General features: G+C 39.8%; 1 protein-coding gene and 1 non-coding gene across 2 annotated transcripts; both read right to left on the bottom strand.

The window, feature by feature from the left end:
* Positions 1–1,727: 1,727 nt before the first annotated feature.
* RNF149 (ring finger protein 149) lies at positions 1,728–24,284 on the bottom strand. Its single transcript, XM_071430790.1, has 8 exons — positions 23,624–24,284; positions 16,080–16,330; positions 13,156–13,224; positions 10,253–10,335; positions 9,690–9,786; positions 6,838–7,033; positions 4,443–6,477; positions 1,728–2,326 (listed from the first exon to the last, which is right to left on the bottom strand). The coding sequence occupies exons 1-7, from the start codon at positions 24,270–24,272 to the stop codon at positions 6,419–6,421; spliced, it is 1,404 nt and encodes a 467-aa protein (XP_071286891.1). The 5' UTR covers positions 24,273–24,284; the 3' UTR covers positions 1,728–2,326; positions 4,443–6,418.
* On the bottom strand, positions 4,020–4,132 carry LOC139591953 (small nucleolar RNA SNORD89). The gene has a single exon (XR_011679813.1). It is a non-coding gene; the product is annotated as a small nucleolar RNA SNORD89 (small nucleolar RNA).
* Positions 24,285–25,366: the final 1,082 nt, after the last annotated feature.

Below are 25,366 nucleotides of genomic sequence, written 5' to 3'. Positions count from 1 at the left end.
GTTGGGTGCTGTAGGCTCACAGAAATATTCTCTCCTATCAAGACCACTGAGTATTTTCAGAATCATGCTAGCAGCAGTTGAAATACCATACCTTACTTGCTGGTAAAAATCTTTCACTTAGGAAAGAGGGTCACATTTCTTCCATAAAAATCAAAAGAATTCCAGTCTCTTCTCACTTCTGAATTTGCACAGTCAGTTGCTGTGTATGTTCCAAAGTTAAATAGTCTCTTCCTTCTAGAGCACAGAGGCAGAGTGGCTTTCATGTTAGGTCCCAGCTATTAGGGAAACTGGGGAGCAAGTTTATCAGCTATACTTTTAAGCTGATAGTAGAGTAGCTGCTGTTATATTTAAGCCCTGAGACTGAAAAGGAAAGGAACTTGGGAAGTAACAAGTTCTAATTTAATACTGCTTGCTAAATGACAGTTGTTTTAAATCTGCATCTGCTTCTCAAAGTTTTAGGAACTACAAGATCAATAATGCAAAGTAAATACAGTCTTTTGGCTTTTTCTTTCCAAGGAATTTAGGATGTGAAAGTGCTTGGATTGATAGGATTTTCAGTCTCTTGTCTCATTTAATACAATCTTTCAGTAAAAAGTCTGTAGTCACCAGGGCTTAGACTCGTGCAGCTTTCCAGTTAAAGTGTTAAAAAAAGTAAAAGTAAAGTATAAAGTAACAGTTATTTAAGATCTGTTCCAATTCTGGACATTACTTCCAAACCCAATATGTTTGCTATCAGGCATTTTTAGTGGCACCACTTAGACTACAAGCAGGTTTAAATGTTTAATGTTTTCTATCTACTAAAGCTGAAGCCAAATTTGACTATAATCTGGTTTTAAGAGGGTACTGCTACACATACATACATTTTAGACTAGTGTCATAGACTAATATCATAGTGCTACTATGATATTACAGCCAAAGTCTAGCTGTTCTGCATTGTTACTGTATTTGCTTGAGTTGTACTGATACATGTAATTTTTCTAGTTCTGTGACAAATCCATGGATTAGGGACTTACCAAGAAGTTTTATGATTTTATCATAGATATGTCTGAGCCATATTAATTTCAGAGTCCTGTGGTACTGGGGAAGTGCAGGGTGGCCTTTGTGAGAAGAAGGCTGCCCTGTTCCAGGCCAAGCTGGCACAGCAGAGCCCCTCAGCCAGGCTGGTGGCAGCTCAGTGATAACCCTGGAGTGGTCTATACCTGATGGAGAAGATCCAGACTGAAGGGGTTCCTAAAGAACTGCAGAACTCCTTGGAATGAGCTCAGGATGGAGCAGGGCAAAAGAGTGAGGAGGGAACAGCAGAGCTCGCCTGTAACAGGCTCATCCCCCCCACCACCCCAATCCTGCCACCATGCAAGACAGAAGTGTCAGCTTACACAGGGGTAGTTTTAGTCCTCTACTACCCTACTCTCAAACTAATTTATTGCCATTTCAAAGTAATCATGAAGTCACATTTCTTGTGCCTGTGATGGCAATTGGTAGCTGTTTCTTACCTGGACCCACAAGTTCTTCCATCAATTTTTCCCCTCCTCACAAAGGAGCCAGCCAAGGTTAGCCCAGCCCTGCCAGGTATTGGTGACATGGGGAAAGCACCACATTCTGAAAGGGGCTCCCCCATAGCTACCCAGCACCAAGTTAATCTTGTTTTGTGCTGTGCTAGTGGGGTGTGTTTCAGATCCATTTCCTAAGTGTACCAAAGAACACAAAACCCTCCACCTTATCAGACATTGCTTTTTAAAAGGTCTGTATAATTTATTATGGAATTTGAGCTTTTAGCCATTAAGTTACAACAACAATGCATAACTTGACATTCTTACAACTGTACATACACAATGGAAAAGACAAGTGCTTAATCCAAACAATGCAACCAAATTAGTTCAAGGTTACAATAAAAGACTGCTGTGAATAGTTTTTTACAGACTAGCAAATTCAAATAGTTCTCTGTAGGTATATGTTTATAGTAGAAGTAGGTGGCTTCAAAGTTTTGGAGTTAAGCTTCAGACTAACAAAATGATGGAAACTTACTCTGTTCTTCTGAATTAAGGATATGCTCATTTAAAAATGCAGTAACATTACCATGTTTCAGATGGTGAAAAGGAGCTTCTGGTCCAATGGAACTATAATGGACAGTCTCAGGCAATGCACTCTTCACACAAATACATGCAATTATAAAGGCATTCTATTTTAAAAACTTTCTTAAATCAAGTTTTGCAATACAGTAGGATATCTGAGGAGAGATCAGGACCCATACTGAACAAAACCAAAAGCCTTCAGCTTGATTTGTGCACTTTTAATCAATTCCAATTCTCAAATCTTCACATATCACCTGTGAGAGAAAAGAACACATCCAGTAAAGATCAGTCTTAAAGACATGTTACAATTTTTTACAGGCATTCAGTTAAAAAAAAATTAAGCTGACATTTCAGGAAGTGTAATTCAACATGGCCCTATTATAAAGCTGCATCCTTTCATCTCATCCAAGGGGATAGTCTTGTTGGACTCTGCCCAACTACAACAGGCTGGTTGTAGAGGAACCTGGCAGGATGGCCAAAAAACCTGAATGACCATTCCCAAATCAATAGGTAATTAAAAAACAGCTTTGCACACTTGACAAAGGTGCAATGGTGTTTCTCTGTGCCAGTTACAACCTAAACAGGACCAGAATTCCCAACAGGTCAGCTTTGGCAGGAGTATACTGGTATGCACTTTATTAAGTCAGCATGGATTACAGGCATTTCCACTGTAGGCAAATTATCCTACAACTCCTCCAGTAGACCTCCAAAATCTAGCCCTAATTACTGGCAACAGGCTACTGGACTACATTCACATGCAATGTGGGGGGTAAGAGGCAGGGAAAAGGAGTTACTGCTATCCTATCAAACTTGTCTAGTACATGCCAAGAATCTCCTCCAAGCATTGCTTAGAGCCAAAGAAGAATCCAGTCTAGCAGTTATTAGTAAAAGAAAATCCAGACTTTCCAGTTAAATTGGTACTGCAAGTAATTAAACCATGAACATGCTTTTAGATCTGAAATGTCTATGGTTCATTTTTGCTTGCTATCAAGTCTGAAAGACAGATTAGACAATTATTTACTACCAAGTTTTTTCCAGTTTGTCATATGTAGACTATTATTAATAAACTAAAATTTCTAAACAAAGAGGGGCCTCCAGTTTTTTCTTTAAGACAGCACTCATTTTGACATGTTCATAGCTCCTTTTGTAAAAAAAATTAAAAAAATTAAATCACTTAACCTCACTAAATTTCTCCCTAACAGAAAGAGCAGCAGTAGCAAACCATACAATTAACACAACACTAATAAAACTTATTCTACAAAAATCAGCATCCCCTAGTCCTGCTAGGGATTTTTCCCAAGTGATTTATTCAGCATCACCATTGAGGGGCTTTAGATTTCCTGTGGGCTCTGCAATTTAGCTTTTTGTATAGTGATACCACAGGAATGTCTCCAATAAGCAGCACTCTGCCTGATTACAGCAAAATCTAACAAAGGGACAGAGGTGTCCAAGACAAGTTCTTGCATGTTTTATGTAAACTGTGCAGCTAGGAAGAGAGAAGTGATGAGGGCAGGGGGAGGCAGCAGGAGCCCACAACACACACAGCTGCAGCTCCCACACTAGGTAGGACATGGCTGAAGCAGCAGAGTCAGATTATAGCTTCCCCAAATGGAAAAGAAGGGAGTCAGGAGGCACCTACCCACAAAAAGGAGTGAGAGGTGAAAAAAATCACTCATTAGTTCTGATCTTCATACAAGCTTTTGGTAGGTAAAGTGTTAGAAACTAGCAATACCAGTTTGATCCAATTTAATGGGGATCCAGATTAGCAAAGTCTGTGCACCTGTATTTACCCACAGCAGGCTACATCCGTTTACTCAACATAACAGACAGGCTGGAACAGCAGGTCTAAACTTCTCTTGCTACGGTTTTAAGCTCCCTAGATTGTCTTTTTCCTGCCCTGTACTTTTCATCCTACCTCTCTTTTTACTAATGCACACCAGCTTTTTGACTGAGGTCAGACTAGTGATTCGCTTCGGATGATTTTTGTCATTGTGCTTCCAAGGAGAGCAAACTGCTGGCTGGAGGCACTGCAATTCGGCCTTTTGTCATCACTCCTCAGCAGCACAGCTGGCCTCACAAGACTTAACTATATCAAAGATCAACTATGTGCAAACCTATTTGACTGAAACAACTGTAACTATTTTTGTGAATGACTGAAATGAAACAGGTGCAGTGCCAGCATGTGAAACAGACCTCAGGAGTCTTCACACTCAGGTATTTTTTTAAGTCAGCACGCACCAGATTTTATAAGCAAACTTTCTAGTTTGCAGGTTCCTTAGGTTTTCTTCCATCTTTCTGCCAGATCTCAGATTTAATTCTTAAGAAAAGCCTTTGGTTTTATAGGTATTACATAAAAGCTCAAGTACTTACCACAATTCTCCTCTCCAGAATGAATACTGTGCTGTAGGTATCAGCAAGACACAATCCACAGACTGACAACACTTCTCTTGATAACTTCTCTTTTGGTTCCTCTTTGAGCTAGAATTTAAACCCTCTCAACATTTACTACATCAATGTTCAGTTTTGTGTTAAAGAAGAGGGAGAAGACTTAGTTTTTAATACTGAAGAGATAGCTAAAAAGGCAGTTCTGGAAATGTTGATAAGCTTCTTTTGGAGACATAAGTGTCCCTACACATTGTCTGCTTTAGTTGTGGGTTGTTTATTTATTTGTTCAGTTTTGGAGATGGCTGGTCAGTCATATTCCATTCTCATGTGCTTCTTGTAAGATAAAGGCATCACAAAAACTTGCACCTGCTGGTGACATTAGAACTACAACCTGACAGTTTTCCAGTAAACCTAAAAGTTATACTCCTACAGGGAAGAGGCAGATTTTTTTAAGTAGGCATTAACAGGAATTTTTTTTAAGGAAATTTAGGGTGAAACATCTGCTCTGCAAAGTAGAAGTTCAGATTATATTTTCCCCTCTGTCGTTTCCGGAACATTCATTTTAAAATTAAAAAAAAAAGTTATTGCTTCTGTTGAAGCTCAATGTAAGTTAGAAAAAGAATTGCATATTTTCTTAAAAACATTCCAAATATACATTTTAAAAACAAAATGCACTCTAAAACAAATGTCTAGTGAAAGACACCGTTTTAAGCAATCTGTAGCAACAGCTTTACAAAAGAAAATTGAGGAATGTAGCATATTATTTATAATATGACAATGCTAAAATCCTAAACAATTCACTTAACATCCTTAAGTAATGTTTTAAATATACATATTTCTTTACAAAACAGTTTAGCAATTCCTTATACCACTTACAGTATATAAATATTTGAATAAGAGGTCATAATGGGAGATGCCAAGGTTTATATTTACTCTCAGATGCTTCAGATTTCTTAAGTGTTTTACTATAAGGCACAATACTGCTAATCTAAAAGAAAGGAATAAAAGCTAATGGCAAACCCAGTCAGAACTCCTAATGTGGAATATCCAAGAGAATTCGAGCATCTCTATGCAAAGGAAAATAAAAGCAAAACAAACCCAACCTTTGTATTTCTTAAACCGTTTCAATTTGTACATAAAGTGGGTCAGGATGGGAACAGGAGCAAGAAGAAATTATGTAAATTCTTATAAATAGACTAATAAATATATTTTAGCCATAATTAGCCCTTTACCTCTGTTTTAAGATTGAAAGAGGTAACCAGTGTGCATATACTAAATGTCTACATGCTCAGCACGTGAAGACCACCTAGCACAACCTATTACTGCCAAATTCAGTATAGAAAGCTAGCAAGATGGAGAAGGTTTCCTTTTCTCAGCGTCCACTCTGAGTAGAACACATTACAAGACAGAATAAGTATTTGTTACATGTTGCAACCAGCAATTTTTCCATCACAAGAAAAGTATATGCAACATATCCATTAAGTTATTTGATTCCTTCAAGGTTAATGTCTTTTCTGAGAATATTCATCTCCAATTACAACAGTTCAGAACTTTCAGAACATTTTAATAGTCATAGCTTGTAAGTGTTCTTCATGTGTACATACTGAATGTAAATAGTGCATCCAAAATATTTAACCATTACACAGTCTACATTATTTTCACTGCCTAGTCTTCATCTTTGTTACAGCCCTCTGGAACACAATGACATTGCAACAATGCTTACAGAAAAAGGGTTATTGCATTTTTTTTTTAGGATGAAACATCCAGAGGAGATTTTATAAAATCCTCCTGTGTACAAAATTCTTAGTTATTAGCCCTTTTGGAACACCAGCTAGAAAAGTTTGAAAGGTAAAATAATTTACATTGTTATTTTTTCTGTTCACTAGACAAAAGTCCATACTAATTAAATAAAAAAAAATAGTTCTTCAACAGTCTATTCAAGATATCTTCCATGAAGCAGTTCAGTGGGAATTTCCATTAGATAGATGTTCTCCATGCCGGTTATTACTGGCATCCACATCTAGAAATCAGGAATTAAAAGAAAAATTTTTTGTTGTTTTACCATTTTAATATGCTTTATCTTGTTACATTAATCCATACTCTGGCTAAAAACTTCATACTCATATATACCTCAGATTCTTGAGATTCTCTGGGTAATTCTCTTAAGACACTGCTTACACCTTTCTTTCACCCAAGTTCAGTTATTTGATGCTTGACAGAGTTCCTTGAAAATCTGCTTGTATTTTTTGAAGACCAGTAGTAAGTGACACCACTCAATCTGCTCTGCACTGCAGTATTAACTGCTCACACCAGCTAGAGAAGGGCTTCTAATGCAATGTCTAGTGCTAAGATTTGTGCAGTGAAACACTGAATTACTTACCAAGCAATGCTGTGGTTTCCCCTGCATCCTCTTTTAAGCTGGTACACTGCAATACAGACTCATTAGTGGAGGAAGCTGACAATTCGCTTACTTCGTTTCTGTCATCATCTTGCAAAGCAATACTCAGACTTCCGACTGAAACGCTGCCACTTATGGATTCAGGTATTGGAACTTCAAGTACATCTTCAGGGTCCCCCTTCAAAAGTAAACATATTTAGCTGTCATTTTTGTCTACCATCAGACTTCAATAGTCCTCCATGTCACCTTTTGTAACCTCACCTTATTGGAAAAACAACCATTTTTTAGCTATTACATGTGCACTCCTGGGAGTAGTGTTGATATTGTCCACTTTCAAGGTTATTGTCTGACTGCAAGAAGGAAAGCCAGCCAAAAGAGAAGGCATTTCTCCAAAGCCACCACAAAGCCAAGAGCAGAAACAGGAAAAGTCCACCCAGTCAGCCTTTTGGATGGATTACTGCAACACTGTAGCAACAGTATTGCTGAAGGCTAGGAGCAGGCTCAGCACATACAAAGTCTCCACTGAGGAAACTTACTGATTCTTTGAGTTTGCAGAAGTCTCCAAGACCTGTTTTTTCACTATAGTAGTTGGCCAGGTTTTTTTTACTAGGTTGAACAAACATTTACATCAGAACCAAATTCTGTTCTCCTCTATCTCCAGCCTAACTTTAAGTCTGTTCCAAAAACACTGACTTGTCACTTTGCAGGAATGCAACAAAGGCATCTATTTCACCTATAGTATAGCACAAGCTATACAACTCTGAATTAATTTTCAGAATGGATCAAAGTTCTACACATACAGTTCTGTTTCTACAATTAAACAGACTACCTTCATTGCCATGGATATACTGATGTTAATTATACATAAGCAATTATATTGCAGTTTCAGTAGGTATTCTTTTTGCTTACTAGCAAGTATTTTTTCCTTCTTCAAAGAACTAGCAAAGGCCCATCTTAAATTTTAAGAAATTCTGGGCTGATTCTTTCTTTAGCATCAAATCAGCATAATTTAAAACATACTGAATTTTAATGAGCTACAGACATGATACAATTGAACACAATCTTTACATTTGCAGACGGGAGGGGGCATTAATGATTTAGTTTCCAAAACTTAAACAGTTAAATAAGAACTGAAACTACAAAATTCAGTAATGCTCTACAAAATCAGTCAGACGTGCTGAAATGCAGAAATTTTATGTTCTTTCTCTCATAAAAAATAGCATAATGAAGAATTAGATCACTGAAGTCTGCTCTTTACAAAAGCCACGTCATAGGACTTAGTGACTTTTTTCTACTTCAAGCCTTTAAAAATGTAAAAGCATCTGAAGTATTTGTTGTCCATAACTGAACTGAGCCTTGAGCCTCTCTGCAGATGGTTTAGTATATTTCTATAAGGCTGCACATTCTTTTCTGTAGGTTCAGAGCCCAGTGCTGAGAGAAGCTGCCTTGCTCTTTGCACTTCTTTTCTTCACATCAGTAAAACAATTCAGGCAATGGCTCCACAGACTAGACTGGGCAACCTGGATCAAACTGAAAACTAAGCTCGAAGAAAATTCCTGAATGGTTTCCCACATTATTAGCTTCAGTGAGACTTGAAAACGGATGCAAACACAGGATCCATTTGCCTCATTTCATTAGAAAAATGAACTGGATTTCTCCATTTAATATAATCCCACTCAATCTGCTTTCCAAAAATCATTTTAGCCAAAAAGCAGAGGAGTTATTACTGCTCCTGGTTGGGCTTAGTACCAGTATCCTCTGCCACAGCACAAATTCAGGGAATATAATTATTCCAAATATGTCAGTATTTCAGTTTCCAGCCTGTATTCAAAAGGAATACATATATATATCCTTCTGCATATAACACAAGATACATCAACCCCAAGAATTCAATGGGGGCAGAAACCAAGCTGCTAATATAACAATCTTAAAGTAGCAATAGCTATTCCACATGACAACGAGATTGCAACTCCCAGGTAAAGTCTGACTTAACTCACAGAAGCATCAAAATCTGGTATATACATATTACATAGCAAGAGTATTGTCCCCTTTACCAAAACAAAACAGTAATTCCTAACACTCTTCCACAGATCTGGTAAGTCTCTGCAATGAAGTAAGAGAAAAGGTAGTCAAAACACAGACCTAGTGTATGAAAGGAAAGGCCCTGAAACCAGAAAACCAGCTCTATTTTCTAGAGATCTCTGTAGATCAGTAGGAGATAAGAGAGGTATATTCTTGCCTATAGCATTTTAGTGGAACTCAAGACTATTTATCAACAGTGGCTGAGTAACCTACCGCATGTGTCTTCATCTCTCTTTTCTGGTGCTGTCAGAAAGAAATGAGAGCACATCATTTTCTCTACTTAACCAATTACTGGTGAATGTCTTTAGGAAGGTTTTAAGTACCAGCTCATTTACAGGGATAAATCATGGGGCATATGTGGAAGTACACAAACATTCTATGTAGAAAAACTATAATTTCTTCCTCTGAATCACATTCTCAACAACATCAAATATATGTTCTAGATTTATTTAATTCAGTTATATTTTTGCAGCCTGAGCAAACAGTCTCACCTCTGCTTCAAATTCCTTAACATCATCAGCTGGAGATAGAAAATACTGGTTATCAAAGAAGATTCATAAGCTGCTCAATATATTTAAGCTCTTTCCTATAAAATTCCCCTATTTTCTGGTTCTCATTCAATTACTCTTTGCATCTTTTCCCAGCTTCTCAAGTCTTGTCAAATAACAGCTGCTCTCATTCTGAACAGTTACATGAAGTTTGCTTCCTAGACTGTACTTCTACTTTGAAGATTAAAGTAGTGTGCAACATACCCAGTATCCCAGAGCTTTGATAACATCAAGTTTACACATTGGACAAGTTCGGTGGTCCAAAAGCCAAGGATCAATGCATGTTCTATGGAAGATGTGCCTAAAGAAAAGAAATGCTCTTTAGAACTTACCATGAAAGCCACACACCCCTCCTTCAAACAGTGAGCAAGTTAACACATTAAAAATAAACCTTTCCTTTATAATCTTGACAATTAGCTGCTGCTCAATTTACTAGTACAGACATGGTTCTGGAAACCTTTTGGTTCATGCCAGCTTTCTGAAGGGGAGATGCTAATAACCACAAAGACCATGCAGTTATCAGTTCAACAGTGTACAGTTCTAATTTAAGCAAGCTCTACTTCACCCCTACAGTTCTCCCAATTGCTCCCTTGCCCCCACATACATATGAAGTGCTGCATGGTCTCACAGTGCCCTTCAGCATTTAACAGGCTGTACAAATTGCAGCTTCAGCTCTGGCACCAGAGGTTCAGAAGAATTTATAGAAAATTCATCCCATTTCTTCAGAAAAACATGCTAAAGAGTAAAGAATAACTATGACAACTTACTTGCATGGCAGAATTCGGACAGTGTCCTTCAGTTTGTAGTTCTCAATACACACAGCACAGTTTTCCACATCAACATCTAAACCCTAAATATGGCAACACATTTAAGTATGTAACATTCACACATTACAGAACAAGCTTTGTGTAATAGCTAGCTTCAAAGACTGCAAAATATATCCAATGGTATAGCAAATAAAAAAATCTACCTCATTTAATTTGAGATTCTATCAAGAGGTGATTTGATCAAGTTATCAAATACTATAAGCAGCCAAACCCAGATTTTCTAATTTAAATAACAATACATAGCATCCTAAGTAATTCAATAAGTCTCATACATTGGCTTTGTTCATGGGAGCACAGGAATGTTTCGGTTGAAGGTAGCTATAAGATGAAAACACTTTAAGAGATCAGCACAAATCAAAGTGTGCAACCTAATTCTGAATTACCAGTCCCAAAGATTTCCAAGAGCAGGAAGAGATTTTGGGGGTTGAATCCCACAAACCTCTTCTTCACCTTTCTTCTACCACATCCTAGCAGATATTCCTTCATAGCCAGAAGAGAAGACAAGTATGCAATTTGGGTTTAAAACCTTCCTCCAAGTTCACACTAGACAGAACATAATTTCCCCACTTCCACTTTTATCTAAGGGTTAAATATCTTTTCTAACAGGTCTTACTGTCTTCTTGAAGTCATACTTAGAGTTGCAGTGTAAATATGATGGATAGCTCCAAATACAAGAAAAATAATCCAATTTTAATTGGGCTGCATAAATTCTAAGTATTAGAAGAACAGACAGTGGGAAAACTCCTCTGCTTTCATCCCCAAAAAAGTTAGTAGTTTTGATTTACAACTTATCAAAGCACTTCAGTTTCAACACAAACATGTAAACTAATTAGTTCTGCAAGGAAACTTTCAAGTTCAAGGCCAATATTTCCCTCCTTTGCATGCTATCAATTTACACAATTAATGCCTTAAATTCCCAAGTAAATCACATTAAGACTTTTTTTTATGTAAGCAAAGTTAAGAGAAGTGCTTATTCTCTAACAAGTTATTTTTTATTCTGTACAAGAGGCAAAATCCAAGCACACCATATGTAGCACATACTCAAATGAGTGTCCATTTTACAATAATCCTATAAGCTTCTCAGGAAAAATCTACATGATAGTAAATACACTTTCAATATATGACCTATTTTTAGTTAAATATCTCAACCTCAAGTGGGGATAACTGTACTGCATCACAACAAAAGAAACAGGCTCTTTTTAAAAGTCTGAAAGGAAATATTTAAAGAAAAAATGTACATTTACAGAGTAAGACAGGACAAATGTCCAGACAAATTTATACTAGTTCATGAAAATACCTCTGCATCAGTAAGTTACATAAATTTGCTGATAGCAGGTTGATTCAAATCACATTAATGAGATCTACCACACACAAAAGCTCTATTTTAACAGAGAGATTCTAACCTTATCTCATTCTACTCTTCTTAATGAACATGGCACCCATAGGAATAATCAGCATAAGGTGTAACAACAAATTCCCCCATTTTATTTACTTTAGTCAAGGGTCTATTTATTTGAAGGAACTCCCTGTATAATGCAAAAATCACACAATACAAATCTTATTTTGAGGATCTTACTGAACATCAATTTTAAAAGCTCTTAACATCTTCTGTGAGGTTTTTAACGTACATCACGACCCTTCTATGTCCCTTTCTTCCTACGCTGACATTATGCTTTGATAGTGCTTTACACAAGTTTGGGTTCTATTCTGTCTTTCTTGATCTCTTATGTCACTATTGTATGAATTGAAGTATGAATATCCCTCTGTTCACAGCTTGAAATATATGCTAAACTCCATCAAAAATAATCTAATAAAAAGTAAGAAATATTTGTAAAACACTATTTAAGCATGTTGAAAGCATAGAAGGAAAAGGCAAGGAAGTTCAAAGACATTTATAAAATTTTTTAATTTTCAAAACTGATTTACTAAATTAAGGACATATCCTCTGTAGCACATGACCTGAACGGAACAGCTTCTGCTAGGCTACTTCTTTTAAAGTTTTTACATATCAATGTCCTTTCTCATTTTGATTTTATTCATAGACTTAAAAATAACCTAATCCTTGTTCTTCATCTCCAAATAAATCAGTCCTTAAATAAAAACTCATCAAGTAAGACAAGGGCTGAGGGGGAAAAAATTAGTATGTAGCGGCAGAAATCTAGTCAGAAGCTAATTTTGCATCCAGGATCAGCACTCCTGAAACTCCAACTAAAATATTTTCTTTCAAAATGTTGGCTTTTCTACTTCAGTTATTCTAATACAGCTGAGTTAAGGCCATATGCTGTCAAAGCCAACTTCCTGAAAGCTGCTTTAATTTTTAGATTAGCTATATTTCATAACATAGAAATACATTTTAAAAAAATTATGCTTCAGGTTAAGCCTACACAGCTCCTTAACATATTATATGTCAAAAGATGAAACAAGTGTTTTATTTTTAGAAGCTTTTTATATTTTTAAGGCCTTTTGATCAATAAGGTGATGAATGTTCTTTTAAGAACACAGAACATTACATCAGCTCTAAGAACTGTGCGGAAGTATTTTGCAATCCACTTGTTGATGTTTTCAAGTGCTGAAAAGATAACAAATGTTTCCTCATCTCTACAGTACCAGTCCCCTATCATTCTATATAACCAGGTATTATTTGCAACAAAGTAGCCTTAATTTCATGAGTATTTCAAATTTGACTCCTTCATTTTAAATTCTGCCTTTTAAGCCTAGGCCCTGACATAAGCCTAGAATTGTATGCCACAGTGCAATATGTTGTGGTAATTTTAGTTTAAATTCTTTGAAAACATTACAACCATTTTTGAAACTTACAGCAATAACCAGAGACACTGAATTACCTTTTCTCCACGTTTCACTGTATGCAGCTGAAGCTGGCTGATGGCTCTCTTGGTTTCCTTCCTATGGCCCTTGAAATAAGATTTTAAGTGTTAGTATAGACAGTAGTTTCAGGAATTATATTTCCAAGTTTTTAAATACTTTCCAGGTGGATTACTGAGTCTTCTAAATACGTCTAAAAAATTAAATTGATCTCTGGGCAAAGAATTAGTTTATAAAACATTTCCAGGCAGCAGTCAGTTGCACCCCAGAGGCTCTGCAAGCGCCCTGCTCGCAGGAGCAGCCCCAGCTGTGCGGGGTTAGCCGAGCACACCGGCAGTCCCGCATCCCGACTGCCCTGCTGGCATTAAGGCCCTTCCCACACAGGAAAGCTGAAACCCGTGTAGGCTTTAGAGGCAAGCAGAACTGTAACCACAGCCATATAACCAGACCTTCCAGTTAGGCAGGCCCATGAGCAAGCACACCCTGCATTTTGCAGCAGCCTGGGAGAAGGTGGAATCCTGCCAGGCAGCCTACAGCTGACCACCAGGTCAAAAGGCTGCTTGTAGCTATTAATACTTCCCCTCAGTTAAACACTGTCTGCTGCACTGGACAAAGCTTTGCACTGAAAGGACACATTATGCAAAGGAGATGACAAGAAAGGCTTTACAGACATGATGCACCATACTGGACTTCTATGCAGTATAATTATGCTTAGAGGGGAAGCAAGATAAGAAAGCAGTACTGTAGTTCAAGACAAAGTGCTAGCTACTGCAAGAAACTGAGAAACTAAATACTCCCAGTTGACAGATGCTGACCTGTCTAGCAGCAACCCTCAGTAAAGAAATATCATAAAGGAATAAAAACTCCCAAACCCACAATGGCAGCTTTTCTCTGTAAGAATTATGATGACATATATAATTTTACAAATGTATAGTTCTGAAAATTGTTTTTTTATTTTTAATTTTTTATTGTGTTAAAGATAAGTATTCTGAAAGGTCTCCCAGAAATGGAAAAAACCAGCAGCAGAAGCCTATTCCACCTCTTCAGGGTTTTCTGCACAGTCCTGTTTTCATCTTCAGTTGCAAGGAGATCTTCTATAATTTTACTGCTAAACTGATATTAGAATATCAGATACTAAGATATTAAGATATTAAGATACCCATCTTCAGTTAGCAGTTACACTGCAGCTTGCTTTAAAACAGAACATATTTAACTCACAAGTTTTACTTCTAATTGAGTCCATAAGCCAAGCAAAACAAGATTTGGGTTAGAAAGTGGCTTTTTGTTTCCAAAATTCCTCTAAGACTCTTAATGATACATCTCGACTAATATCGTCAAAACTTTCCAACTTTGCATCATTTTTATTTTCGGTGGCTATTTTAGAAGAGAAAGAATTGAGAAAAGGGCATAACATCCTAATGCTAGACAGTTTCATTTGTTTAAGAGGCATTCAGATGACAAGCACTGGCAAAATCTACTGGCATTTGGATGACAATAGCAAAATTCTATTAAGAGTCTGTGGCACAAGTTTCTTAGAAACACCACATTCACATCCTTAAAACTAAAGTACACAATATGATGCTTCATAAAGCACGTGAAGTTTCTTCTGTGTGAACTATTTAAAAGGCAACAGGAAGAAGCAACTTTCTTCACTAAACAACTATTACAACAGAAACACATCCCTTTTCTATAAATGCTTCTCAAAAATTTTCTTTTCCCAAAAGTATTCTCAGAAAGTAAATGCTAAGATTTAAAGCTTAGTAAAAAAGACTCTAGGAAACCAAAATTTCAGGGAGACTACAAGGTTAGCCAATACAGAAGTCCTGTGTGTTATCCTCAGTTATTGAAAAGAGAAATTAAGTATTTTCCTAGAAGAGTCCTCCAAGTCCTGAACAGAGTTCAGACTTATGAAAGTGAACAAAAATCCCTTCCTTCCTCCCGCTAAGCTAGAATCTACATCATCAAGGAAAAGGCAGAAGTCCACATGCTAAGCACTAGTTGAAGCAATATTTTTTCTTGAACTGTGGCTAAAAAAAAAAAAAAGAACCTGCAAACGATAGAGCTGCTGATGTTCATGGAAGAACCTATCTGCAGTAGCTGAAAAGCAGAGGTAAGTAGCAGTCTAAGGTATTTTCAAAATTCAGATGGACTTGCATCCTCAACAACTCCATATAAGTTGTTCTCTTGATTGTAGAAGTCCAAAGGTCCCTTCCAGCTTAAACGGTTCTATGATAAGTACTTTCCTCAGGGGAAAAAAGTAAAGCTGGCTTTTTTTTTTTTTCTTTTAAGTACAGAAATGTGAGAAGGGCAAATAAGGAGCAAAATTACTCCTTCCAAACCTCCTCAGTACTCTCACTGCTCTCAGTACCTTGAGTAGCCCAAGAGAGCTGAATCTCACCACACATGCACCTTCTAGGCTGCTGTAATTCAATAACTCTACAGTGGAGTTGTAGAATTACAAGTACCAAAAGTAGTTTTCATAAAACTTTAGAACAAAAAATTCTACCCTGAAGAACTTGTGGGGTTTTATAAGAAAATTAAAAAAGAAAAACTTACCATGGTCTCTTTTCATTAAAAAAGTCTGGTTAGTGAAGTTAGCACTTTCAAAATGAAAATTACTGAAGAATGAAAATAATTTTTCATGTCAAAAGGAAGGAAGTTCAGTTAGGTGACAGATCACTTAAGAAGCTGTTGTTGACAAGTGGCTAAATGTATTTCTCATTACTTCATATGAGCATCTAATAATTATAACTAGTCAAACTTGTGATGCCAATTAGCATAGTGCTTATTAGCCTCACTGACTGTTGCTGAGCAGCATTCACAGTTAGCAAAATAGGAAGAAGGCACAGATCTTCAAGAACGCTCCAATAAACAATCAAAGTTAGGCAACTGATTTGACACAAGAAGGAGGTAAATACTCTTAAGTGCCATTAGCTCCATTTACCTGGTTTCCAAACTGTGATCCCGTATAGAGGAAACGCTGTATATAGTAAAATATGAGCCAAGCAAGGGATATAATCATCATGGTGATGAAGGCGATGGCTACAAACACAACTGATTGACCACTAATGTATTCCTGCACATGTCGTGTGCCAACAACAATACTCATTGTTACTGGAATCCCTCTTCGTACTGGCTCCAATATCTCTATTCCTTTTGGATAGCCAACCATTATCACCACTGTATTTCCTGTTCCTGTTGGAGGGAATAAAAAAAGAAAAAAAGTCAGTAGTCACAGTAACAATGTAGGTATTCTTGCTTGAGGGTAATTTGGTCTCTTCAGTTAAGATCAGCAAGAAAATTTATAGGAAAGCCTCCAGTGCTTATTTTCAGGCATAGCAGAATTGATAGAAAGTTTACTGGTAAAGAATCCTTTATTTACTTTCAAAAACTCTCAAACACAAGATAAAGTTCAACAGATGCATCTTTACTGCTCAAGGCCTATAGTCATCATTCCACAGTGAGGTAAGATGTGGAACCATGCAAAAAACCACACAAGTCACACACAGCCCATCTCAAAGCAGTTTAAGTTCTAGCTTGCAGCTCAGGAACAGCTGGTCTTTCATTTGTCAGCGTGGGAATTTTAGTTGCAGATGGAGACAGTATGTGAACATCAGAGAGACACTTCAATTTAGTTTGAATCTGAATCTATAGCCCAATTACACTGGATATATAAACAAAAGAGAAAAATATTCATATATTTAATAATAAATTGAATAAGAAATTATTTTAAACATTGAAATACTTACAGATTCTTTAATACTAAATATTCAAAATGTAATGAGACTTCATGACAAGGACTTGTCAAGAAATACTTTGTGACTCTTTTTGGGAGCACTGAACAAAAGGATTTTTCTAATGTATTAGAAGTCTAGAGCTCTCAATTCATATGAAAGAAACCAAATTTCAAAAAAAAACCCAAAACCTTTAGGCAACATACTACTACCAAAACCAATAAGATAATTACAAGACCAACTAGCAAAATCCAAAGGCCTCTGTGACTGGTGTTTTACTCCATTTTTTTTTTTTGGAAGAATACCCAGTATTCTCAGAAATACTGGGTTACACTGCAAGCAGTGTAACAAAGAGTTGAACTACACGCCAAAATAACTCCAAGTATTACAAAACAAATTACAGATAAATATACCTATTAAAAATGTCACATTTTCACTGTTCTATTCTATTTCTATTTGAATAGTTCTTACTTTGTGTGTACCAACACTGCTGCCACCTTGGTAAGTCACAGCTTCATAGTTTACTTTGCTCTCCTAGCTCTGAGAAAAAGTGAAATTAGTCTTGATTCAGAGAGAAAAGAAGAAAAAGAGAGGGGTTTTCCTACCTGAAAATCTAAAGCTGTAATGTTACTGCTACCTTTTCTAGATTCACAAAAGACTACCTACCTGCAACAAGACCTCCCCTGAAGGGTTAAAGCCTTTTTCTCTTCTGGCTGTGTTAGATTCCTTACAGAGAAGCTATGCCAGAAGAAATGGCTTCCTTATTTATAGCATCACATCAAATGGGGATTTTCAAAATTCAAAGCTGCACTCTGGCCTCTTACTGCTAAGACAAAGAGTTATTTGCCTGAGCTACTTAAACCAAATTCCTTTATTTGAGGAAGGAAAAAAAGCTGTCAGGCTGTGACAGCTTTTCAATCTGGCTGCTCTGCTATCAAGTTAGCAGAAGTTTCCCTTGTGTATGTAGAACTCTTCCCTCCATAAGGCATATATAGTTTGGTCTGGATAAAAACTAAAGGTTCCAGGCATTAGCTGAATAAATCTCCCTTCTCAACTCCACCTTAACACAACCATCCCACCTCTGGTCACTGACTCTAAGAACCATTACACCTGTGTCTGCCAGATCCAGACCCAGCAAAAAAGTGGTTTTTTCCTAATAGGGTTCCAGTTACACCAACTTGTGCTTCCCCTCAGGCACCCCACTCTGCTCACCAGCAACACCCACCCCATCTAGGTTGCCTTGCTTGCTGGGTGTGCTGGGAGACACAAAGCAGTGAAGGTGAAGACAGACAGACAACAAGCACCCAGGCTCCACTAATCAGTCCTGCTCACCAACAACGTATTGATCCACGTGATACCCCAAGTCCAAGCATACTACAACTTAGTTAATTAATATTGTTCTCTCTGAAACAGCACAAAAGCACTACCAGAGAGCTTCATGAAACTCAGAGAAGAGTGTGAAACGCTCTCTGACCCTGCACAACTCCACAAGGAGTTAGCAAGAAAAAAACATATGAAAATGGGAATTTATCTTACATTGCTAAGAACTGCTATCCTCATACCTAAATCAAGAAATTAGGTCCTGCATCTTTTATCAATTTTAAGAGTTACAAATAACAGGAGTGCCTAAGGATGGCCAGGGAACGGTACAAATGTGTTGGAAAGATTTATGTGGTTTCATCCAAGCTTAAGGAAGAAAAGAAAGTTTCAAGATTAGAGGCAGCCTGGATTTTTAATCAGTATATTTCCATATCAATCCTGAAATCTTAAGTCAGTTTAATCCTGCTATCTGATTCTCTGCACTATTTCTAATTATGAAGTATTTAAAAAAACCCACAACAATAAGCATTGTCCTTCTCTGCTTTGTCACCAGAATGCCCAACTATCAGACAGCTATTTCCTTGAAATGAAAGTCAGGCTACTTTTGCACAATGGCTGCTAGACAGTGTGACACCTTCCACTTTTAGAATTAACATTTTAAAATAAATACCCATTTAAAGCATTTTAACAGTTTTAAAGATTTGGTGATGAACCTGCCATAAGAAATACATGCAACTAAACACAGAAGCCTTGAAGGTCATGAGACAGAAGGGGAAGAAGAGAAGAATAATTGCAATCCATGATTACAAAAAGAACAAGAGCAGTCCCAGAGAAGCAGTTGCCCTGAGCAGCCTGTAACACTAAGGGTTTTAACTCATTCCTTGCTAATTTTAGCCTGCTGTTCTGAAACTCATTATTCAAAGACTGAAATGATGGTGAGTCATTCCATCAACTTCTTCAACTGCCACACAACTCAGACACCTCAAATCACATTTATAAAGAAAACTTCAAGTGTCATATAAAGGCATCTACTGAAAGCATGCTGTATTGGCTTTGCCTTTCTATAACCTTCTAGTTTTACAATAAATAATCACATTTTTACTCTGCTAGAGTAAACAATTTTTTTTCTAGGTTTGATTGATGCTTCAGTGAAATTGGGTCCACTTGAAATTTGGTCTGTGCTTTTTACCATTATCAGGGCTGGAAGATCCTTAAGATACTTGGAAAAAAGGGCAAATTTGGAACTCTGAAGATGAAGGTATGTTTCCTGCCATTGCAGACCGTTTTACTGCTACAATTCCCAGTATTTTCTTCCAAAAGGAAACCAGCACTCTACTAATGAAAAAGAAGTAGGACAGGTACAGATCTTGATTGCAGGCACACCAAACTACATTTACTCTCATTCATGCTTACGGATTAAGAAGATATTTTTCTGTCATCCAGAAACTGATCACAGACACACCCTTCTTTTTGTCCTCCTGAGCAATGTCAGAAAGCTCCCAGAGTTCCACCATCTTAGTAAAAATGTTTAAGGTCAGTCCATTGGTTTATTTAAGCACAGGCACCCTACTAATACTGCCACAACTAACACCAAACAAATGCTAACAGTACACTAACAATCTCATAACAAGCTTTGTCTTAACCATCTACCCCAAACTCACCTAATCCCTGGTGCATGTTGTATTTTCACCTGCCTCAAGGATATATAACCACTGGTACACATACTCTTTCCACCTGAGTTCCAATACACACGCCCTTTTATCTATAAGACAGATATAAGCAGTTACTGCTTCTTCAGAACAGCATTACTATCTCAACATCATACAGTCATGTGTTACTAAAGCTAGCCACTGTCCTTTCAGCAGTTACAGTACCAGGAGCTTTCAGTAGAAAACAGCAGTAATACAGAAATTATGCACCATTTGAGAATCCTGAGTGGTCCTGCAAGCAGTGTAACAAAAAGTTGAACTACATACCAAAATAACTCCAACTCTGCTGCTTTGGAGATGCCAAGAACTTATAGAATTGTGAGCGCCAAGTAATTTACATCTGTTTTGTCCAATACATGTGCATTAAAAAAACATGACAATGGAGGAAAGAACTAGTTGGATGTATGTTGGCAAATCAAAGACCATTTTCATTATGTAGCCAGTCATACACTCAAATTAAGTCCCAAGCTTCCCTTAAATCCACAAACCATGAATTAAAGCCCTAATCCAGGCCTACCTCAAACTATTACAGTCACTGCCTCCCATCCCTGCGTGTCAAGCAAAACCGCATTTCATTCCACAGTCCACAATAAGGTAACTTATGTTCTGATCAGGATCACCAAATCCCAGCTTGGGGGGGACACAGAGATGGTTGGGTGCCCAGCATGAAATATAACAGGAAAACTACAGAACCAGAAGACCCTTTTTTCTTTCCATTGCAATATACCTCTGCCTCACCCTAACTTCTGAATCAGAACTGAGCCTCTGACTCTCCTTAGTCTGGTCTCTACCAACACTCCACACTTTGCCTCTCCAGATTCCTCTCCAACCCACTCCCAGCTAATATTTAGGTGCAATATTTATTTTGGCTTTGGAAAGCAATTTGAAGCTTCTGTATTGTATTAAGTTCACCATCATCACCAAAAATGAACAGAGTTAGGACTGCCTGCCAAGTAAAACTGAAGTCTGAATTTATATAGTTCAGATTCAGTAAATGAAGTACAACTGCCCAAGTAATTTGGGTAAAATGAGAGGTTTTCAATGGAAAAATCTTCTCAGCCACACATGAAATTGTGTCACTATTACTTTCCTCGAGGAGAGGAGTCATCCAGCATTTTGAACAATGTAATTTGGACAGAGAGCAAAGGCTTGAAATGAGACACATCAGTAGAGTCAATTTGCAGAACCTTCTTTTGGAAGAAGGGGCAGGATTTCAAGGCTACACATTGAAATTCTCGACTCTCTTATTCCAAAATTTTAGTTATAATCCCTACTCACTGCACTCATGAAGATTACAAGGTGAAAAATACAGATTACTTGGAACATTTGTTCTTTTTTTAAACACTTCGACACTAGCTATAAGAAATCATTTCTTCACCTAATCAAAAACCTTTCTTTTTACTCAGGGTGAAACATGCCTAAAAACACCAAAAGACAACCAAAAAAATAGCACACATGTATCACATATGTCCCAGAAAATTCAAAGTGCAGGTTTTCCAGGAGGAGAATGAAAAGATGGCACTGAGATCACAAAAGCTGCCTATCACCTTCACATAATTTGGGTTGCATCTGTACCAGCCATAACCACTGTTCCATCTCACATCATTTTCAGTGCCACTAATTGCAAACGCATTAAGCGGATTTTACTTATGCATGTAACTCCACTCCTTAGTAACTGCACTGCAGATTTCCCAGAGTATTTATCCTCAGCACTCCTCCCAGAAGGAAAGCTTGCTTCCTTATGTGCCAGTTCACAGAAATGAAAATGCAGATCCTGTTAACCATAGCTTTACCTGGCACATTCTCCCCTGCCAGTCTTCCACAGACCTTTCCTTCATCTCCCTTCAAATAGCCTAACATTTAAAACACCAACAGTACCTCTTCCCTTTATTCCCAAAGTGCACTGAAAGTGTTTAAACATTTGCATGTCTGAAAGTGTCAACCATGAAACAAGCATTTATGACTACATCCCAGCTCATAATTATATTGCAATATATTATAATCCCATTCAAACAATCGTAAGGTCAACCTGCATTTATGAAGTCAGTATAAATACAAATGTATTATTGTACATATGCACTATACCAAATCACACTCTCTACATAGGTGGAACTTTCATCAGCAACATTCTGCCAGTTCAAGGAAAAAAAAACCCAATAAGCAGTCAGAGAGCTCTTTACACCACTGGCAGATGTAACTGTACTAGTGAAGTCCAAAACTAAGTATTAAGCCCAAGAAGGTCTTCTGTACCACAAAGATGACAGCAGAAAAAATTTTTAAAAAATTATAAAATAAGCAAAATGGGAGAAGCAGAAAAAAATTCAACAAAAGAGCAAATAATACTTATGAGAGATTACAATGGGGAACGGAGAAAAATTAGGAAAAAAATTTGTACTGATTGCCCAATACAGGGTGAAAACAAAAAAAGAAACTGTTTCAGATGAAAGCACTATTACACAACAAAGTATCTTAATCACCACCTAGGATCAAAACCAAAGGTTCATTTTATCTAGCACCTCACCCCCACTTTCACAGTGAACTAAGAATACGAAATGGGCCAGGCTGATCTCAAGCAAGCAGCAGGCTAAGAACAATAATCATGATTCCAATCCCCCAGTTGGTGCCACTGGGTATTCCAAGAGGAGAGACGTGTTTTCCAATAAATAAATCACACATGCAATAGAGCAACAGCTCCCTAGCTGAGATTTTCAGCTTACTACACTAACAAAATAAGCTTGTTTCCTTTAGAAACACATTATGGCTTTACTTCATCCAAGTCTCTGGTCCTTCCCTTCCTCACAACTAGCAATGAGAGCCCGGGCACCAATAAACTCATTGTAGCAAAACCATGTGAAGCACATTTTTTTTACTTAGTTTGCCTTGTCTTCACATCCTCCTCTGAAGATCTTCCAGTTTCTCAAAAATCTACAAAAGCAAACAAATTTTACTGCCAAGTTTTGAGGCTTTTTTCACCTCTTTGATTTAAGCATTTAATATTGTTATAACCATAAAAATTCAGCAAGTCTTTTGTGTCATAGCCCAAGCGGGGACTGTGGTGACAGAACATCTGGATTCCTATCTCGGTAAAAATCACAGAACCTTTCTGCAGGCTACACAGTAGCAGCAGTACGCTGAGACAAGCCAACATCCTTCTCCAGGATTCAGTTTTCCTACGGCATTTGCGAGCGTTTAAGGATTACCTGATGCTTACACCTCTCACTCGCAACAGACCTGCGCAGGAGAGGACGATGAAGCCAATACAACAAAGCCTGTTCTAAAGCTATCTTCAAATAGCTACAGCTCTTCCTTCAAAAGCACCTGAAGGCATCTCCGGGATATCTGCTGCGTTTCCACAAGGCCTGCAGAAAGCGGCCTACCTGTGACTGCTGGAGCCATTCTGCCAGCGGGTACCAGGCAAGAAGGTATCGCTAAAGGAAATCCAAGCCTCCCACCCAGTCTGCCACACGACTGCCGGTCCCGATGGCTGTGCCGCATTTCCTCCCTGACGCCCGGCCCGTAACTTGGGAGACAGAAGACGGTCCCGGCTTTTTCCCTAGCGTGGCTTACAGGAAGAGAAAACAAAATCCCGGTTTTCTGTACCATTTTTACAGGGATTTCTGCCTCCCTACATCCCCACTCCTCACCACGCAGAGCCGCATCACCGATGCGGGCCGGCGTTAGACAAAGCGATCCCCTGGACCCCTCGGCGGGCGCGGGGAGCTCACCCAGGTGGGACATGGAGACGGTGCTGTTGCCGAATCGGGCCTCGTTGTAGATGACCACAGCGGCCGCCCGCTTCCGCGCCGCGTTGGTGACCTTGTCCTTGAATGTGCAGCCGCCGCGGGCCACCAGGGCGATCCAGGTCGGCGGGTCGCCCTCGGGGGTCCCGCGGCCACCGGGAGGCAGCGGCACGTCGTAGTCGGTGTCGGGGGCGCAGCCCTCCATGTGGCGGGGCGAGGCGCCGCGGGGAATGCCCACATGGCCCCGAGCGCTCTCCTTGGGCGAGCTGTCCCCGTAGCGGCCGCTCTCCGTGCTGCCGTGCACCGTGCGGTTGCTGAGCGGCTCCACGTAGGCCGTGCTCACCCACGCCGTGTACCACTCCAGCGCCCGGGCGCCCGCGCACGGCGGCGGCGGCACCCCCAGCGCCACCAGCGCCGCCGCCACCAGCGCCAGCCGGGCGCGACGCACCATGGCCCGGCCGCCCCCGCCGCGGACAGGAGAAGCGTGCGCAGGTCGCTCGGCCACCGCCGGCGCGCTCTGCCCCGCGGCCGCTCCGCGCCGCGCAGGTACCCGCGGTGCCGCCCGGGGCGGAGCCCGCCCGCCGCGGCTGAGGGTGAGCAGGGGGACGGGCCAGGCCGCCCCGCCCCGCGGCATGCCGGGAGAGGGGGGGCGGCACACGAGGTAGGCGGGCGGGGCTTGGGTCCGCCCCGGCGTCAGCTACAGGGTCTGAAAATCAATTGGCTTGGAAAAGACCTCTGAGATAATCGAATTCAGCCTATGATCGAGCTAGATGTCAGCTAGACCATGGCACCCAGTCCCACGTCTAGTCTTTCCTTAAACACGCCGAGGCCAGGTGACTCCACCGCTTCCCTGAGCAGCTCACTTCAATGTCTTACACCCTTTCTGTGAAGAAATTCCTCCTGGTATCCAACCTGACCCCACCCTGGCGCAGCTTCAGGCTGTGTCTTCCTGTACTGTCGCTGGTTGCCTGGGAGAAGAGGCCGACCCCCATCTGGCTACAGCCTCCTTTCATGTGTTTGTAGAATGGCAAGGTCTCCCCTCAGCCTCCTTTTCTCCAGGCTAAACAAACCCAGCTCCCACAGCTGCTTCTTACAGGACGTGTGCTCCGGCCCCTTCACCAGCTCCACTGCCCTTCTCTGGACCAATTCCAGCACCTCCATATCCTTGAATTGAGGGGCCCAGAACTGGACACAGCGTCGAGGTGTGCCCTCACCAGTGCTGAGTACAAGAGGAGAATTACTTCCCCAGCCCTGCTGGCCGCTCTATTTCTAATACACGCCAGGGTGGCCATTGCCCCCGGTCTGCTGGGGCTGTTTAAGGAGCACAGCTCGGCCCCGGCCTCCTGCACGCAAGTGGTGCCCACGGCGATCAACCTGAGGCGCCTCCTGCCCGGAGTGGCCACTGCCCCTGCCCGGCACCCGCCTTCCCCCGCCACCGAGCCCTCGGGGGCTGCTCGGCCTCAGACCCTGCCATGGGGCGGTCCCGGGTCCTGTACAGCAGCCCCGGCAGTGACACGCGTCAAGCTACATGAGTCACCACCGCACCCTCCGGGGCACACCTCGCCCTGTTCGAGGGTGCAGCATGGCTTCCTGAGGAGTGGAGGGAGGCTGGAGCGCCAGAAGCAAGGACACAAGGGAACAAGAGGTGGCCGGAAGCCAGCAAAGAACACAGCGGTGCACAGACATGCAGGGGAAAGGGAACGGAGCTACGCGCGGTCAGATACACAC

The sequence above is a fragment of the Agelaius tricolor genome, unplaced genomic scaffold (assembly GCF_023055355.1).
Source record: "Agelaius tricolor isolate 1412-34295 unplaced genomic scaffold, bAgeTri1.0.p SCAF_7, whole genome shotgun sequence".
Classification (NCBI taxonomy): domain Eukaryota; kingdom Metazoa; phylum Chordata; class Aves; order Passeriformes; family Icteridae; genus Agelaius; species Agelaius tricolor.
The sequence above is the reverse complement of the archived record's forward strand: the minus strand, read 5'-3'. Positions and strand labels throughout refer to the sequence as shown.

What these genes read in the sequence shown, in the direction of transcription:
- RNF149 (XM_071430790.1), bottom strand. Translation starts at nt 24,272, where the DNA reads ATGCCGCGGGGCGGGGCGGCCTGGCCCGTCCCCCTGCTCACCCTCAGC. An exon ending in CGTCTCCATGTCCCACCTGG is followed by an intron (nt 16,331 to 23,623) that starts GTGAGCTCCCCG and finishes TCCCTCCAACAG; the next exon opens with GAACAGGAAATACAGTGGTG. An exon ending in GGAAACCACAGCATTGCTTG is followed by an intron (nt 6,478 to 6,837) that starts GTAAGTAATTCA and finishes CCTGATTTCTAG; the next exon opens with ATGTGGATGCCAGTAATAAC.